Source organism: Coenobita brevimanus, chromosome 65 (assembly GCF_032717465.1).
Source record: "Coenobita brevimanus isolate Jiangsu-jjx chromosome 65, ASM3271746v2, whole genome shotgun sequence".
Lineage (NCBI taxonomy): Eukaryota > Metazoa > Arthropoda > Malacostraca > Decapoda > Coenobitidae > Coenobita > Coenobita brevimanus.
The window spans coordinates 44,461,353-44,478,500 of record NC_137018.1 but is presented as its reverse complement, the minus strand read 5'-3'; the positions used below and the strand labels follow the sequence as shown (position 1 = coordinate 44,478,500).

At 41.0% G+C, this 17,148-nt stretch overlaps 1 protein-coding gene across 1 annotated transcript in view; it reads right to left on the bottom strand.

Annotated features, from left to right (window-relative positions):
* LOC145404992 (CD109 antigen-like) overlaps positions 1-17,148 on the bottom strand; it is a 172,832-nt gene that overhangs the window by 21,572 nt on the left and 134,112 nt on the right. Inside the window, exons 24-26 of the mRNA XM_080276493.1 lie at positions 15,568-15,710; positions 7,392-7,525; positions 860-1,098 (exon numbers count right to left, since the gene is read on the bottom strand). Of these exons, the coding sequence (XP_080132619.1) occupies positions 860-1,098; positions 7,392-7,525; positions 15,568-15,710 (516 nt within the window). The remainder of the gene's footprint in view (positions 1-859; positions 1,099-7,391; positions 7,526-15,567; positions 15,711-17,148) is intronic.

Sequence of the window (17,148 nt, the reverse complement as noted above, 5' to 3'; positions counted from 1 at the left end):
TTGAGTGAAGACGAAGGGGAGCTGTAAGGCTTGGTGGATGAGTTTGGGAGAGTGTGTAAGAAACAGAATCTAAAGGTGAATGTAGGGAAGAGTAAAGTGATGGTCTTTGAGAGAGGTGAAGTCAGTGAATGTACAGCGAGGTTGGATGGTGAGGAATTGGAAAATGTGAGTACATTTAAGTACTTGGGTAGTGTGATGAGTAAGGATGGAGGTTTGGAGGGTGAAGTGCTTGAAAGGGTACAGCAGGGAAGAAAGGTTGCTGGTTCTTTGAAAGCAGTGATAAGAAACAGGGAAGTGAGCATGGAAGTGAAAAAGTTACTACATGACAGTATTGTGATACCAACTCTAACGTATGGAAGTGAAGTTTGGACGTTGTTGGAAGGACACAAGTCAAGAGTGACAGCAGTGGAAATGAGTTATTTAAGAGGAGCCTGTAGAGTCACATGGAGAAACAGGCTGACGAATGAGGATATAAAGGAGCATTGTGGTGTTGATGTGGATGTGATAGGAAGCGTTATGAGGAACACACTGAGGTGGTTTGGCCATGTGGAGAGGATGGAGGGTGAAAGACTGACGAAGAAAGTGTATGTGAGTGAGGTGGAGGGGGGAAGAGGGAAGGGGAGGCCGAGGATGAGATGGAGTGATGGGGTGGAGAGGTATATGAGAGAGGGGGGTGTGAGTTGGGAGCAGGGCAGTGAAATGGCGGGGGACAGGGCGACGTGGAGGCGATTTGTTTGTGGCCACCCCAAATGGGATTGAGGCGTCTGGCAATAGATAGATAGACAGATAGACCATTCACAAACTGTGAAGGCAATTGGATTCAATTCCCTGTATGTAAAGCCTTAACTTTACGACTAACCACTGTGGAGATGAATCCTCCATCATGCATCCTCATTGCGTTAAGCCACTTCACAATGCGTTCTTGGTCAATATCCACACCATTCTTTTTAAGGTAGAGCAGCAAGGCATACGATGTCGCCTCCACAGCATGAGAATCCCACTCTTCCTCAAACTTTGGTTGCAGAAGGTTGCGTTGGTTGTTTTCATAAATACGGTTGTTCGTTTTGATAGGTTCACGTGACCAGTAGATGAGGCCATCTGCAAAGAAGGTTGAATCCTGAATACTCAGTTATAAACATATATGCTATCAAAATACCATCTTTATATCTGAAACAACGACACCAGTTTCTGTAATATGACCTAATTAAGCCTCACAACTCAAAAACCTGTATCAATAAAAGAATAAGAAATCCCAGGTGTCTGCAACAAATGATGATGATAATGATGATGATGATAATAATAATAATAATAATAATAATAATAATAATAATAATAATAATTCATCTAATCCAGTGTTGTTCCATGAAGAGCATAGAAACCCGGGGCTATGCAAGTTCATCCTGGCATTTAAGGTGAGAGTGACCTGCTCCACTCATGACGTGGGCAATAAACCCCAACCACCCCTTGGATATAAACCAGCACAGGCGCAATCCGACTAGAGCACCTTAATTGCCCACTAAACCACCTGATGCCATAATATGGTTATATGGTTACCACCCAGCATAGCAAATCATTTCCTGGTGTACAGGAAACCATTTGGCTTATCACTCAGTGTAGAGTCACCCGTGGACAGGAGGAAGAGGAAAGAATGAAGGAAAGAGAGATGAGGAAGGACAGAAAGAAGGAAGGAAGAGAGGAAAGGGCAGGCACAAGAAAGCAACACTACATCAAGTGAGTGGATGGTGAGTGCCCCAACCAACCACAATGCTAATAATAATAATAATAATAAGTAATAATAATGACGATAATAATATTAATCCCTCCATCCATCACCAAGTAATCCAATGTTGCCCCATGAGGAGTGTAGGAGTCTGAGGCTAGGCAAGTTGGTCCTGACATATAAGAGTGACCAGCCTCACTTATCCCTGAGGAGCATTACATGAGCAATAAACTCCAACCACCCCTTGGACATACACCTGCACAGGCTCAATCCACTTGGAGCACATTAATTACCCACTTAACCACAAGGCGCCATAATCTGGCTATATGGTTATCACCTAGCATAGTAAATGGCTTCCTGGTGAAAAGGAAACTATTTAGCTTGTCACTCAGTGTAGAGTCACCCATAGACAGAAAGAAGAGGAAAGAATGAAGGAAAGAAATACAAAAGAGGAAGGAAGGAAAAAAGAAATGGAGTGGAAAGGGCAGGCATCTAAGACCAGCACTACATTGAGTGAGTGGATGATGAGCACCCCTAACTACCACAATAATAATAATAATAATAATAATAATAATAATGATAAAAATAATAATAACCTATCTATCTATCTATAGACCGATGCCCTAATCCCGTAAAGGGTGGCTGCAGATAAAATGCCTCCAAGTTGCTCTGTCACCCACCATTTGACTGCCCTCCCCCCAACTCGCTGCCCCCTCCCTCATATACCTCTCAACTCCATCCCTCCACTTCATCCTCAGTTTTCCCCTCCCTCCACTCCTCCTACATACACCCTCTTAGTCACTTTCATTCTCCATTCTCTCCACATGTCCAAACCACCTCAGTGTATTTCTCCTAATTTTCTCAACCACATCCATATCCACCCCACAATGTTCCTTCACTTCTTCATTCGTCAATCTGTCCCTTCACGTCATTCCACATTCTCAAGTAACTCATTTCCACTGCTCTCACTCTTGACTTGTTCCCCTCTAGCAAGGTCCATGCCTCGATTCCATACATCAGGGAAGGGATCACAATCCTTTCATGCAGTGACTTCTTAAGTTCCATACTCACTTCCCTATTTCTCATCACTGCTTTCAGTGAACCAACAACCTTCCTTCCCTGCTGTACCCTTTCAAGCAATTCAGTCCCAAAAGTTCCATCCATACTCATCACACTACCCAAGTACTTGGAATACACTCACATTCTCCATATCCTCACCATCCAGCCTCACTGTGCATTCTGTGACTTCATTCCTCTCAAACACCATAACTTAACTCTTGTTTACATTAACTTTCAGATTCCTCTTCCTACACACTGTTCCAAATTCATTCACTAAACCTAGTAACTCCCATTCATCCTCACTCAACAATAATGTATCATCAGCAAACGGCACCACCAAAATCTTCCACATCTCACCCTCATTCATTAGAGCCACCCCCACATCCACTGCCTTATCTTGCACCTCCTTAACAACCCCATCCATGTATATATTAAACAGCCATGGGGACATCACACATCCCTGTTTCTGTCCCACATTTAGGTCAATGAACTCACTCAGCTCATCATCCACTCGTACTGTAGCCCTAGCTCCTTTGTACATGCTCTTCCGAACACTCAACAATTTCTCTTCCACTCCATTTATTCTTAATACCCTCCACAAACCTTGCCTATCTATTCTGTCATAAGCTTTCTCCAAGTCCATGAAGGCAGCATACACTTTCTTAACAAATATCTGATCTACACACCCTTTTCCCTTCCTAAATCCCCCTTGTTCTTCTCCAACTAGCTCCTCTGCTATAGGCCTAACCCTATCAATGAGTATTCTACCATATATTTTTCCAGTCACACTAAGAAGGCAAATACCCCTATGGTCCCACATACTACTCTCTCCCCCTTTCCTTTGTATAAAGGAACAATTATAACTGATTTCCAGTCCTCTGGAACATGTTAATTACAACTGTTTTGGTTTGCATAGAAAACTTGTTGTACCGGTGGCAGCAACTAAATATCGACATGCTTTCTTGAAGTGAATTAAGTTTTATTCTTACTCACAGGGAGTTTAATGTGTTAGTATGAATTATGATCAACTATTATTGTTAGTTAAAGATATACATACTGTATATATTTCTATGCATGCATAAACCAGGCTGCAACCGCTGTGAAATATTTTTTATATTACTATATTTTTTCATGCTGCATTGACAAAGCACTGTTTTACAGAGATGAAATAGAATATTTACATATTTTTACAATATATAAGATACATGAAAAAGGCCATTCAATCATTGCCCGACATGTGATTTTTTTTCCGTCTGAAAAATTAAAATACCGGTGATACCTGGCATTTCTCCAGTCGTGTGAATGCTCCTACTACCGAGGCATCGGTGTTACTCGCCAAGCTGTACGACATGGTTCTTTGTAATAGACTCAACCAGTGGTTTAAGCCATGTCGGGAGCAGGCCAGGGCACAACAAAAAAGAGGGTGCCTGGAATTTATAGCTACTTTGCGGCTGCTCACAGACTCAGCATGAAGGAAGAAAATAATGTTATTTCTGGCTTTTATTGATTTTTCTAAAGCATATGATTTAATGCCAAGATATAAACTGTTTATGATTCTAAAGCACTTGGGTTGTAGAATGGTAATGCTGGCAGCAATAATTGCAATGTATCATATAACAGAGAGCATTCTGGGGTGTGCAGTTATCCCTTCTACCATTGAAGTAAGGCAGGGTTTGTCCACATCACGTCTTTTATTTATTATATATGTTGACAAGTTAATAAAAATGATGAAGGACAGATGTGAACCTTAGCCAATTTATAGAATGATTGCACATACTGTTATTCACGGGTGATACGGTGTTATTATCCACAACTAGGATGAATATGTTAAAGAAATTTGGTATATTACAGGAACTTTGTGATGAATATGGAATGAGGCTTAATGAAGCTAAAAAAAGTTTTTTGTACTACACAGTGAACCTGGAGACACGAAGCCGCTGTGAGTGGATGGGCTGGTGGTGGAACACTGTATTAGCTATGTGTATTTAGGGACTCCATTCACATGTGACAGTTCGGTGTTGTCTGCTGTGAAAATGCATGTGCAGAACAAATTATGCCATGTGTTAAAATCTGTCTCCTTTATTCAAAAAAACAATATCCCTTTTATTGTAAAACGTCATTTGTTCGATGCGGCCCTTATGTCCTCACTGTTGTTTGGCTGCGAGTCTTGGGTCGGAGCCGATTTAATACCAGTCACTAAACTGCACAACTGGGCAATGATGGAGTTGTTAGGAGGAGGAGGACCACTTCAAATCTCATTTGTTACACTAAGTTAGGATATCACTCACTGCCTGACCTTGTTAAATTTAAACAGCACAAATTTTATCATAACATGTGGTCAGAAAGATGTAACATGAACGATGATCCCTTGTCCTTTGCCATTAAGTATGGTATGTCTTTAAATACTCCAGTTTTTCCGGGAAACTTGTTCCCCACATGACACAAAACAATGTCCCACATATGTCTACATTTCTGCATAATGTGCACAATGCCATTGCTAACTCCCCTCCAGGCCTCACATAAAACTTTAAACCCACATTTCAAAGTACATGCACAGACACACAATCAACGACCTCCACAGGATTTCGTTTACACGTTTTAGAGTGTGTGGACACAGTTTGGCAGTGGAGACAAGTTGTTGGAACAGGAGGGGACATGGTAGGCTTCCCCTCGAGGAGCGCCTGTGCGTATGTGGTGACATGCAATCTGAAGAACATGTAATAGGGGTGTGTCCCCAGACACAGAACATTAGAGAGTTGTACAGATTTGATACCATAAATGACATATTCTCTAATTTTACTGATGAAGTCACATGCAAAATTATTCATGATGTTCTGAGTACATACAAGTAATAAACACGGAAGACTTTTAAAACGATAATTTTTATAGTCTTATAGAGGTGTACAATTTATAAATATTGTGACAAGTGGAACTAAATCTCTTTTTACAGCTTTTTTTATCATGCTGGAAATCAGTGCTTGTCTTCCTGTTTACTTGTGTTTTTTAGTTCATGAAAAATTTAATTTTGGACTACAGTTTGTTCCATTTCTTATGGGTGATCCTTTTGCAATTACAATATTTGTTTTACTTTTCATTTTGATCTATGTATTACACATCTGTAAGCTGTGGTCAATAAACTATCTATCTATCCATCCATCTATGCTGATGAAGCAAATAAATTAAGAACTAGCAAGGATAATGTTTCATGTAGAGAATTGCAAGACAATACTAGACTCTCTGAATGAAGTAAAAAATGAATGTTGGAGTTTAATGTAGAAATATGCCATGTGATGTAGTCTGGGAAAAGTAATACTGAAACACATGGGAATATACAAGCTGCAAAACTCTGAAAAGAAGAAAGATATTGGGATAACTGTCAAACCAAAGCTATCATCTGAAGATCACATAAATGACAGAGCATGAAGAATGTATGCTCTATTAGCTATATGAAAAGAGCCTTTAGACATATAGATGAGGACATGTTAAAAAAATAAATTAAACTTATACCAGACCAACTCTTGAATATGCAGTATTTATTTGGTCTGCCCCACTTAAAAAACACAAGATCAAAATTGAGAAAGTGCTGAGGACAGTAACAAAATAAGTCCCAAGCATGAAAGACTTAAGTTATGATGAGGGGCTACAAAGACTGGATTTACCATCACTGGAGGAAAAATGAATACGAGATATGATAATGCTTTACAAATGTGTAACTAATATGGATGTCACTGACAGGGAAAACTAAGTAAAACCAGTGACTGGATGATATAGAGGTCACAGTACGAAACTGCAGAAGATAAGAGGTGATAAAGAAGTGAGGAAGAACAGTTTTCCAATTAGGTCAACTGACACATGGGCCCAACTGCTGGACAAAGTTGTGTTGTATTGTATTAAATCATATCATTTACAAAGGCTCCAACATGCTTGCATGCATAGGCTTTAATCACATTGTGGTGGATCCCCATGCTGCTCATACTCAGGCAGCCTCCCTATTCCATCCGTTATCCCAGAGGTCAAACTCACAACCTCGTTCCTGGTCTTTTTCAGTATGCCCATTACAGCCCTACCTGTAATGTTAACATTTCTCACTTTCTGCACCCAACTGTCATCCCCCATCCTCTCCACATACCCAAACCAACTCAATCTACCTCTCCTCATCATAGCACCAATACTCTCCAGTCCCATCCTACCTCCTAACTCTTCCATCAAAAACCTAACCCCTTCAGGCCTCACATTAAAGGATGCACTGCACATCCACTAAATCACTGTCATATCTGTACAGCTGAGCCTACAAATTTCTTGGTGTAATAATAATAATAATAATGGGTCTTAAAAGATTAGAGCAATACTATTATAGCTTTAAAACAACAAACTGGCAGTTTACAGTACTGGGTTAGGTGCACCAATGAAATGTGCTTCATAAGGGTTTAAATCTGTGGGCTGGTTGGACATTACTGTATTCACCACATACTGCCACTTAAGGGTGAACAGCTGGTCCTTAAATGTCTAGAATGAGTAGCCTAGCCCCAGGCCCATTTGATCTTAATGGTGACATAAAGGATGATAACAGTTGGATGACAAAAATAAAAAATTCAACATGCCAAAGACTTACTCTCTTGTCTCTTTGAGTTGTCTAACTTGCTAAAGGCAGCAGCTTCCTCCCCTGAATTTGCAAGTGAAAGAGCATAAGCCACAATGGCAATCTCATATGGGTCGTGAATGAGCACCAGCTCTTTCTCTAAGTACCTGGAAATAAAAAACAGTAAATACAGTTAATGACAAATGCAAAGACTGTTTGTAAATAAACTTATTCCTCATTTAAAGCTGTTTCATAATTAAGCTGCTGGTGAATTAACACAATATGGCAGACATGAAATCTAAAGTGCACCACAAGCACAAAAAACAAACCAAGAAGCAAACAAATAAACATAGACTTTTAAATTTTACATATTTCTTTTTTTGTCTTTCTGACTGACAGAGGGTGTGATAAGGTATATATACGGTCAGGTCATGTTATATACTGTGACAGGCCGATTATCTGGGCTATATGGTGTGAAAGGGAGAAACAAAACACAAGGACTGTTATACTGAATTATTAAAGAAGTACATTATTGTTTGTATCAATACTCTCTCTTCATACATACACACAAGAAGGAACCAAAGAATGAGCAAACAAGAGCATCTCTTTGGTGGTGGCTTCCCTTCTTTATCAATCACCTCACCAAAAAACACCCCACCACCCTCGCAAGCAAGTCATGAGTGGGAGGCATGAGTGGAGGGTAGACTCGCTCCCGCTTATTTGTGGTTTACTTACTCACTAGCAACCAGATGTTTGTTGTTTAAACAGAAGCTATCATATGGATAATTTTTATGTATTACCATAACACTATATCATTCGGTCACAGCCCTGATGTGCCGAAAACTAGAAGTTCCGAACACAGATAATCAAGCTTTCAGTGTATTTGTTTGGAATGTGATAAATCGTGAGAACAATGAACAAAAAGTTTTATCCGGTTCTGCGATAACGATATCAAAATTCGCTTACACAATATTTGTGCTGAATGCATATGGCAATCCCATGCACATCTGGTGCCTCTCATGCAAGCAGTCAGTCTGACATTCAATCCAAGATGGCCACCTAGTGTTTACAATAGCTGTGATCATCTCCCTTTCATTTCATTTCATCTGTGTAAGGCTGCTGAAACACAAATGCTATTGCCAAACAACAAAGCAAATGTGCAACAAATAGTGAAGAATGCGATATTAAGTAGAATAATAACTTTTTTGAGTGAAATACCGAAACTTGTGACTTGGAAATCATGTATGGCAAGGATGCTACCTCTTGTGAAAAGTGTGGTACTACTATGGGCAACGAAAACAAGCCAGACATCATGTGGCCATTTACTCCCACCCTATCCCCACTGAACCCATGGCATATCGACCCTGGTATACATTAAATTGTTGTGCAATGATTTTCACTTGGCGTAACCCCATCCCATACCAAGGCATAACTGTACAGTAGACCCTCACTATTATATACTGAGGGGAAACCAGATCCGATAAAGCCGATACTCTGTTATATCCAATGGTCTCCTCCCTTGAAGTGGGATTTCAAGCACATATTGGAAAATAATTAGCAAAATAGCATCTTCTAGTACTAATAATGAAAACTATACTCATTTTGCACAAACTTTGCCCATAATTTCACATCCATGTCACAGCACTTCTTTATGACTCAAACAATATCTCTATAGCCTGTTATTAGAGCTCAGCAATCATGATGGGGAGAAGGCAATTTCAGATTGGCATAAAAAGGGTAGGAAACACATGAACTGTACACTGTACCTGAATGGATGGACATACACTGCTCACACTGTCACCCTTCTTGAATGCTGCTGTACAGTACACTGAGTTAACTGTCATTCATCATCACTGTCGGCAAAGGTGGTTTCTGGTGGCTTTGGTGTCACATCTGGTATAGTGAGTCCTAAGGTGCTAGGGCTTGGGGTCCTAGAGCTGTATTGCTGGATCCTGAGGCTATATTGGAAGCCAGCCGAGGATGTTTATGCTACAGACACGGTGGAGGTCGCTGACTCTGAGCAGAGCCTCTTGGCAGCAGAAGAGGCCACAGGCTTGAAAAACTGTCAAATCTTAGCTTGCATCTCCTTTGGCTGCTGCAGCGGCATTAACTCACTCTGATGTGCTGCATGGCCTCATAAGGTTATGCCAGAGGTCCTCCAACTTTGTCAATGATGGTCAGGATTGTCTGCACCATCAATGCCTGCAGCTAGAGAGGGTCCAGGTGCCTAATTCTCATCCTCTTCATCTTCCTCCTTTGTTGGTGCCTTGTCTCGTAGTAGTTCAGCCACAACTTCCTCTTCCATCTAGTGATGGCATCTAAGCACATTAGCATTCTCATCAAGCCACTCTTGCAGCTCCTCCACAGCAAGGTTCCTCTGCCCTGCAGCTGCCAACATTTCTGCCATCCTAAGTGGCTCAAACCCCTCAACCCCTTAACCGCGGGGCGTCACTTTTGTGACGCTTGGGAGCAAGGGATCATACCGCGGGGCGTCACTTTTGTGATTCTGTGTTATTTTGAATTCGCCCGGGCTTTCAAGTGGTGGCTTGTATCATCTATCAGTACTACCAGTGTCCAGCTATACTCAGTTCTGCTAATGTCATCTGTACTCCCAACCAATGTTGACAATTTAGCCATTTTTCTCCTGTCCTTGACTTCCCTCCTTACCTCCCTTCCATTACCCTCTCCTCCCGCCTGACCAGCTACGCTGTGCAACACAAATCCTGGACGGATTTTCCACTCATTTTATCCATTGAAATGTGCCCTATGACCTATTCTTATACAAAATAATATATAAAAGAAAGAGAAAAGATAATTGATACCGCCATACATCTGGAATGGGCTAGTTATCACCTGGCAACATCCCACATGCACTCGTTCGCTAATTTTTCCTGTTTATTTCCCCTTGATATATGCTGTATGACCTGTTCTCATAATAAAAATATATATAAGAAAGGAAGGGAGAAGCCTAAGTGATATTTACATTCACCTGGAACTACCTAATTTATTATGTATTGTCTAGATTTCCTGCCAATCATTTCATAGAGTATAAATTAGCAGCTGTCACCACGCAGGCACTGTCAACCCTTCACTGCCCCTAGGCCACAGCATTTAGTTTACTGTCGTCTTTCAAGGTGAAACCACGTTGGATTTGCACCTGTTCAATTCCGCCACTTTTTAGCAAAGGGCCCTGTGACCTCTGCCCCTACTAAACCTCGTGTGGGAAGGGGTAAAGGGCTAAGTGACTCTGCTGTGGAACGTGAACTGGCTAATTTATCAATGATAATGATGGACAGTGACTATGATCTTTCTGGTGACTCTAAAACAGTGCAAGTGGAAATGTAAATAATGTGTAAATAGCAAGTGAAAGCAATGGATGTAAATATAATTGAACAGTGGAAAATAGTTTTATAAGTTACAACAAGTGACAGTGCATAACATAGTGTAAATAAAATAGGAATGTAAATAATGTAAATAAAATAATGTAAACAGAAATGTAAATAAGTAATAATATAAGAATACGAGTATAACTACTAGGAGAAGTGAAAGTGAAAGTTTCTGTCTAGCATGTATAAATACTGGGAGTAATGAAAGTGAAAGTGACAGCTTCGCTCTCTACGCTAGTTTACTGAAAGAGAAAGTGAATGCCTGGAGTGAAAATAAACTACAGGTACTAGTACTGCAAGAAACTTGTAGATAAATATTGTATATAAAAATAAGTGTAATAACGTACTAAGAATATAGTGTGTGAGTGTGTTTATAAATAATAAATGACAGCTCCGCCTCAGAATACCATCAGGGAACCAGCACGGGAGGAAAGCTGGTATGCGCTCGTAATTTACATTGCTTTCACAGTTTTTTTTTTTTGGAATATGGATTCCAAACTACTTGAAATTCATAGAATAGTGTTTGTAGTTGTAATATCAGGCAGTGGTAACCATATTACGGGGTATCGGGAAGTGTAAAGTGGAGACTTCGTTACCCAACTTCAGAAGTCTCCACAAGTCCTACGGTAGATGATGAAGGCTCAACATCCCTGGGGAAAGCTGAAGGTATGTGCCATATGCTTATAAAATTAAAATATTCTAAGACTAATAACTGATTTTTGGCATATATTTTTAAAAAGTCAGTCGGAGCGCGAATATCCCCGAAGGACGCGCACGGCACACTCCCAACAACCTCGCGGTTAAGGGGTTAAAAACTTGCAGTGGTGCTGGAGTCTTGGGGGTTCTGAGGAGTTCACATCACTCATTCTTGAGTGTGGTAAGTGGCACTTTCTTCCAAGCCTCTGTCCTTTATGGTGTATTTCTTGAAATTGTGCAAGGTTTTCTTGTCTCGCTTGTCCTCATGGTCATCCTGGTCCATCCCATCCTTAGTCACAATGAGGCACTGTTGCAGGCAGAGGTTTCTGCAGTGCCTCTTGGCATTCTCTATAACTCCCTGGTCCATGTCCTTGATAAAGGTAGTGGTGTTGGCTGACAGGAACAAGATCGTGATTCATCCATCCTTGCTGAAGAGTTTGCCTCAAGGAGGACAGGCTGGTGCATTATCCAACAGCAGCACTGCCTTCATGTCGTCAGCACTGATGCCACAGCTTTTATGGTGTTGCCTCTCGGAGGGGTCAAAGTTGTCGTGAAACAAGTCATGAATGATATCCTTGGTGAACCAGGCTGATCTGTTGCCATGGCACTCCACAGGAAGCTTGGCCATGATGTCCTTCAGTGACCTACAGTAGGTCACCTGCTCTTACCTATTATGACTGGCTGTAGGCAATGACAGCCACCAGCATTGGCAAAGGCCAGAATGGAGATGCTCTTTTGCTGTTTTATGCCCTGTAGTCCTGCTAATGTTGTACAAAGCCCGAATATTTTAAGGCAGAGCATGCCAGAACTCACTCTTCTCTGCATTGTAAATCTGAACTCATGTAGGCCCTCTTCCTCCATCAGCTTCCTATGATGCTGGACAAAAGGTTCCACAGCATCGACATCAGCGCTGAGCATCTACCCAGTTATGGCCTGTTGACACTGCCATGGCGCCTCCTAAACCTCCACAGCCAGCCATCACTACACATGAAATTTTCAATTCCAAGGTGGGTACCAAGCCTTTGTGCTATGTGTTGGATGTCCAGGCCACGTACAGGAACACCTTCAGCTCACTCCTGCACATATCACTTGTCAAGTTTCTCATTGGGCAGCTTCCTGCTCCTGAACATGTCCTTGTCCTTCCTTATGCCTTCCTTTTTTTTTTCAAAACCTCCTTTGCTTTGCTTGCCATTTTGGGTAACAGAAATGGCTACTATGTTGGCCAAAAACCCTTGTTTCAAGGTAATAAATACTCTAAACATCGTATAGTAAGAGACGATTGTATGTAGAAAGTGATAAATAAACACTATGACTGAAATACTGTATGACCAAAAACCCTAACCCCCTCATTTACCTTTAACTGTTTTGAGATAATTATATTTATATTACATCAAATTCCCATTACACACCTGTTTGAAAAACACAACTTTCATGTAAACTGAGAGGTCACTGTATGTTAAAATGCTTATTTAAAGTAAGAAATTAGTGTTTTGCTATGCTTTTTTAAAGTGTAAGTCATGAAATAAAAGCAGAGATTGCCAAAAATTATTTAATTTAAAGAAACATTTCACCTGTACACAGCCAGGTCTTTCACCCCTGTAGTTCAGTGATCTGCTTTCTTAGCTTATTCATGATACATACTGTGTCATTCATGTGGCTGGTGGTAGCAACCATAAACCACTAATATAATGCAGTGCTGCATACTTCTTCCTCAGGTGACTCTACAATCAGTGACACTCTTAATGGTTTCCTGTAACCCAGGAATTTATTTACAAAGTTGGGTGGTAATCATATAACCAAATAATGGTGCCCCGGTTAACATGGTGGAGAGACGCAAATGTCGTGTCCATCTGGGAACCAAGCCTCCAAACTCTTCCCCAGGCACTGTCCATGATTAGGGAACATCAGCTCACTGCATGGGACAGCCCTACAGGTGCAGTTGCTGGCCTGCAATTAATGGATATGCTTGGCCCGGCAGACCAAGGTTACTCTACTACTACTACTTCAGTTTCAATGAACCTTGGAGAAACTTTTTAAACTGAAGGAATCAGATACAGATGTCATTAACTCCTTAAACAGGAAAGACCCTTTTTAAGCTCAATAAAGTTTTCTGGAGGCAGAAAGAATCAAATAGAGAATATGTATGGGACTGTAGGAGTTAAATGAGGACTGACTGTATACTTTTCCATGGACAACAGGATACTGAAGAAAGACACATGCTTTCCTTACATGAATTAACACACTACACCTTACCCTCAGCTGAATAAAATCTGACATGACTGGTAAACAGAAGAGAGGACCCAACCTTGAGAGGGCTAATGGAACCAGTATTTCCATTCTTTCACACTACCATACTTACTTTCAGCTAAATAAAACTGTCTGGTTAATATTTGCTGGAATAAAATGCTAAGAGCTGTCCCAACCATGAAAGGGTTAATAAACATCTGTACAGGAATTCTTCAGCAAATATGCCTCCTATACACAGTACATCCTCAGGAAATACTTTTAACATTATGACTTTAAAGTCCAAATTCCACTTACCGTATATGCCGGTGTATAAGTTCTCTCTATATCTATCTATAGCCCGACGCCCTAATCCCACAAAAGGTGGCAGTACACAAAACGCTTCCAAGACACTCTGTCACTCACCATTTGACTGCCTTCCCCCCAACTCACTCCCCCCTCCCTCATATACCTCTCAACTCCATCCCTCCACCTCATCCTCAGTCTCCCCTTCCCTCTCCCTCCCTCCATTTCACTTACATACACCTTATAAGCTGACCCCTAAAGTTCTGAGGTGTAATTCAGGTTTAGGCCTACACTCACCAGATAAGTCCACCCCCAAAATAAGGCGGCACCACTTCCATCTGACTGTCAAGAATTTGTATGTGTTAACCTGTAGACAACTGACGTCATAAGAACCAAAACAGCAAAAGGTTACATGCACAAGACATGTACTAACCAGTTTATGAATTTGAGCTTGCTATTGCCTTTGCATCAACTGTCCATGTTTAACTCCACTAAGGTAGTTTCCATACCAGTAATTTCCACAACTCAGTCTTTCTTTCTTTCTATATTATCTTTGTTGGCAAAAATATAAAATTTTCAATTATTCGGTTAGAGTTTTCATTACATGACTGTCACAAATATGGTGTGCAACCAATCACTGTAGCAAAACTGTTCAAAACGCATATCATCTCTATCCATGGAAAGTCTATGTTACTAATGTGTCACATTCAGCATCTCGAATAGCCGTTACCCAGTTGGTGTTTCTTTTTATTCATGGAAGGGTGCACGGCATAGGATACTCCTCACATTTTTGGTGTATACACCGGTAATTAACAGTAACCATGACTTGTTTTTATTAAAACTTTATCTCAGCTACAAAAATCAACCAGGTAAGTAGAAGTACTTGGATCTGTCATAAAAGTTGCAGTACAAGACTAGAATGATAGAATTAGTAGGCTACCATATGGCTGTAGGCCTGCTGGTAGTGTCACTTCCCTCCTTTGGTACATGCCACAGCCTTATTTTCATTTCTGCCATGTACTGACAAATTTATGTTCAGCGTATTAGTTGATCCCTAGTTTTTGAGAGGTTTTTTAATGCTGAAAATGACAATATATGCCAGTATACAGGTTACATGCAAAATAAAATAATCCACTTTCTTTTCGATGCACTTTGCAACGGCCTTTGGGCTAAAGGCATTTAAATGGCTACACTGTTCAAACTGGGTTGCAACTTTGGTCTGATGCATTTCCAGATATATCATCATCCCTCCAATTCAATCCCTGGCAATTTTTTTTTAATCTCAACTTTTATGCCTTATATCTATCAATCTTTGGCCAGAACCCCCCACCCCCCTTTTTTTTTTTTAGGGTGAAAGGGAAGGGCACAATCAGATCACCTCCATATCATCTTGCCCACACTCCAATTTACACCATATTCACTTACCTAATTCAGCACCTTGCTTATAAGGCAAGCCAAACATCACTCTCATGTTAGAACTCTTATGGTTGCTGGTAGTGCATGTTTAAACTACCAAGTGCTACCCTGAAGAGATGATTGGGGACATGATTCTAACAAAAAAATGTGTGAAATTATTTCACTTCTGATGGCTTACTCACCTAGTGGCCTGGGTACGAGCATTGTTGGCTTGGGAGCGAACTGCTCCCTGGAGGGAGTTTATGGTCTGCACAAGAGTGATGAGACACTGGGCCGTCAGTGTAATGTTTTTGGGGTAGCGGTTACGGCTTTCATATCCTGGTGTCTGTACAGGTAAATGAAGAACTACTTTAGACAAAATTATAAATGTAAGAAATGCAGCTGAAACTGAACACTATCTCTCAAGGGGGGGAGAGAGAGAGAGAGAGAGAGAAAGAGAAAGAGAGAGAGAGAGAGAAAATGATCCATATGAAACAATTCAAGTTTGTAGCTCAGTGAGAGGATATCAAATTTTGTTTACTTCTTAAAAAAAGATGACAACACAAAAGAAACTGTAAAATTTTTTTTGAGGATAATGAATATGAAAACACTACAAGAGGCACAAGACACTAAAATTACACAATGATCCCTTGGTCACGGTGCACTTGGTAATAGTGTTTTTCGTTATCACTGCCATGTGAAAATCTGCACTCTTGCTATTAGAGTGCATTTCTCAGCTAAAAAACCTCATTATTTTGTGCCTGAGCTGGTTTCTGCTGACAATGATGGTGCAGTGTCTGTGGTTTCTGAAGGTATCAAAGATGAGGCCTTATTTGAGGAGTTAGTCTCAGGTGGTGGAGACCACTAACTATTCACTCCCTTATCCCATGCCCATCTCAGGTCTCTTATGGTACATGTTTCTTCCTTACTGTGCCCTTTTCATTACTTTCGATTAACCTAACCATGCCTAACTATATTTCGTTTCATTTCGTTTATAAAGGCTACAACATGCTTGTATGTGTCGGCCTTGGTCACCTAATGGTGGCTCTCCATGCTGCTTGATCTCTGATGGCTTCCCTGTTCAGTCCCTCATCCCTGAGGTCACACACACTATATCTCATCCCAGGTCTTTTTCGGTCTCTCTCTCTCTATACCCACCCTTAACGTTAACACTTATCACTTTCTGCATCCAGTTGCCATCCCCCATCCCCTCCACATGCCCAAACCATCCCAATCTACCTCTCCTCATCACAACAATACACTCCAGTCCCATCCTTCCTCATAACTCTTCCATGGTCAAACTAGCCCCCAAGGACAGGAATTAAAGGACATGCTGCAATCCCCCGAATCAATGTCATTTCTGTATGTCTGAGCCTGCAAATATACTTTTTCTTTATTGCCCAGGTCTCACCACCATACAGCATTTCATTCCTAACACATGCTGCATACAAAGATCCCCTAGCACGGAGGGATAGTCCCCTCACTGTCAGGAGAGACAACAAATCCCTGAACTTCTTCCAACCTCTCCTCACTCTAGCCATAAAGCTAGCTACAGCCCCACCTCCAGCACATAACATGCCTCCCATGTAACAAAACTCTTCCATACACTCGCGAGACCAGCAAGATAAATCCTTTCACGCCTGACCATCTACAAATGCTCTCCCCGACACACCGTTCACATGAAATCAGCATTATCTTGCAGTCTACCTCTAATACCACAACATTTCTTACGCACGCCACATCTCTTGTGCATCCACTCGTCCTAATCACTGCACAAGATGGAA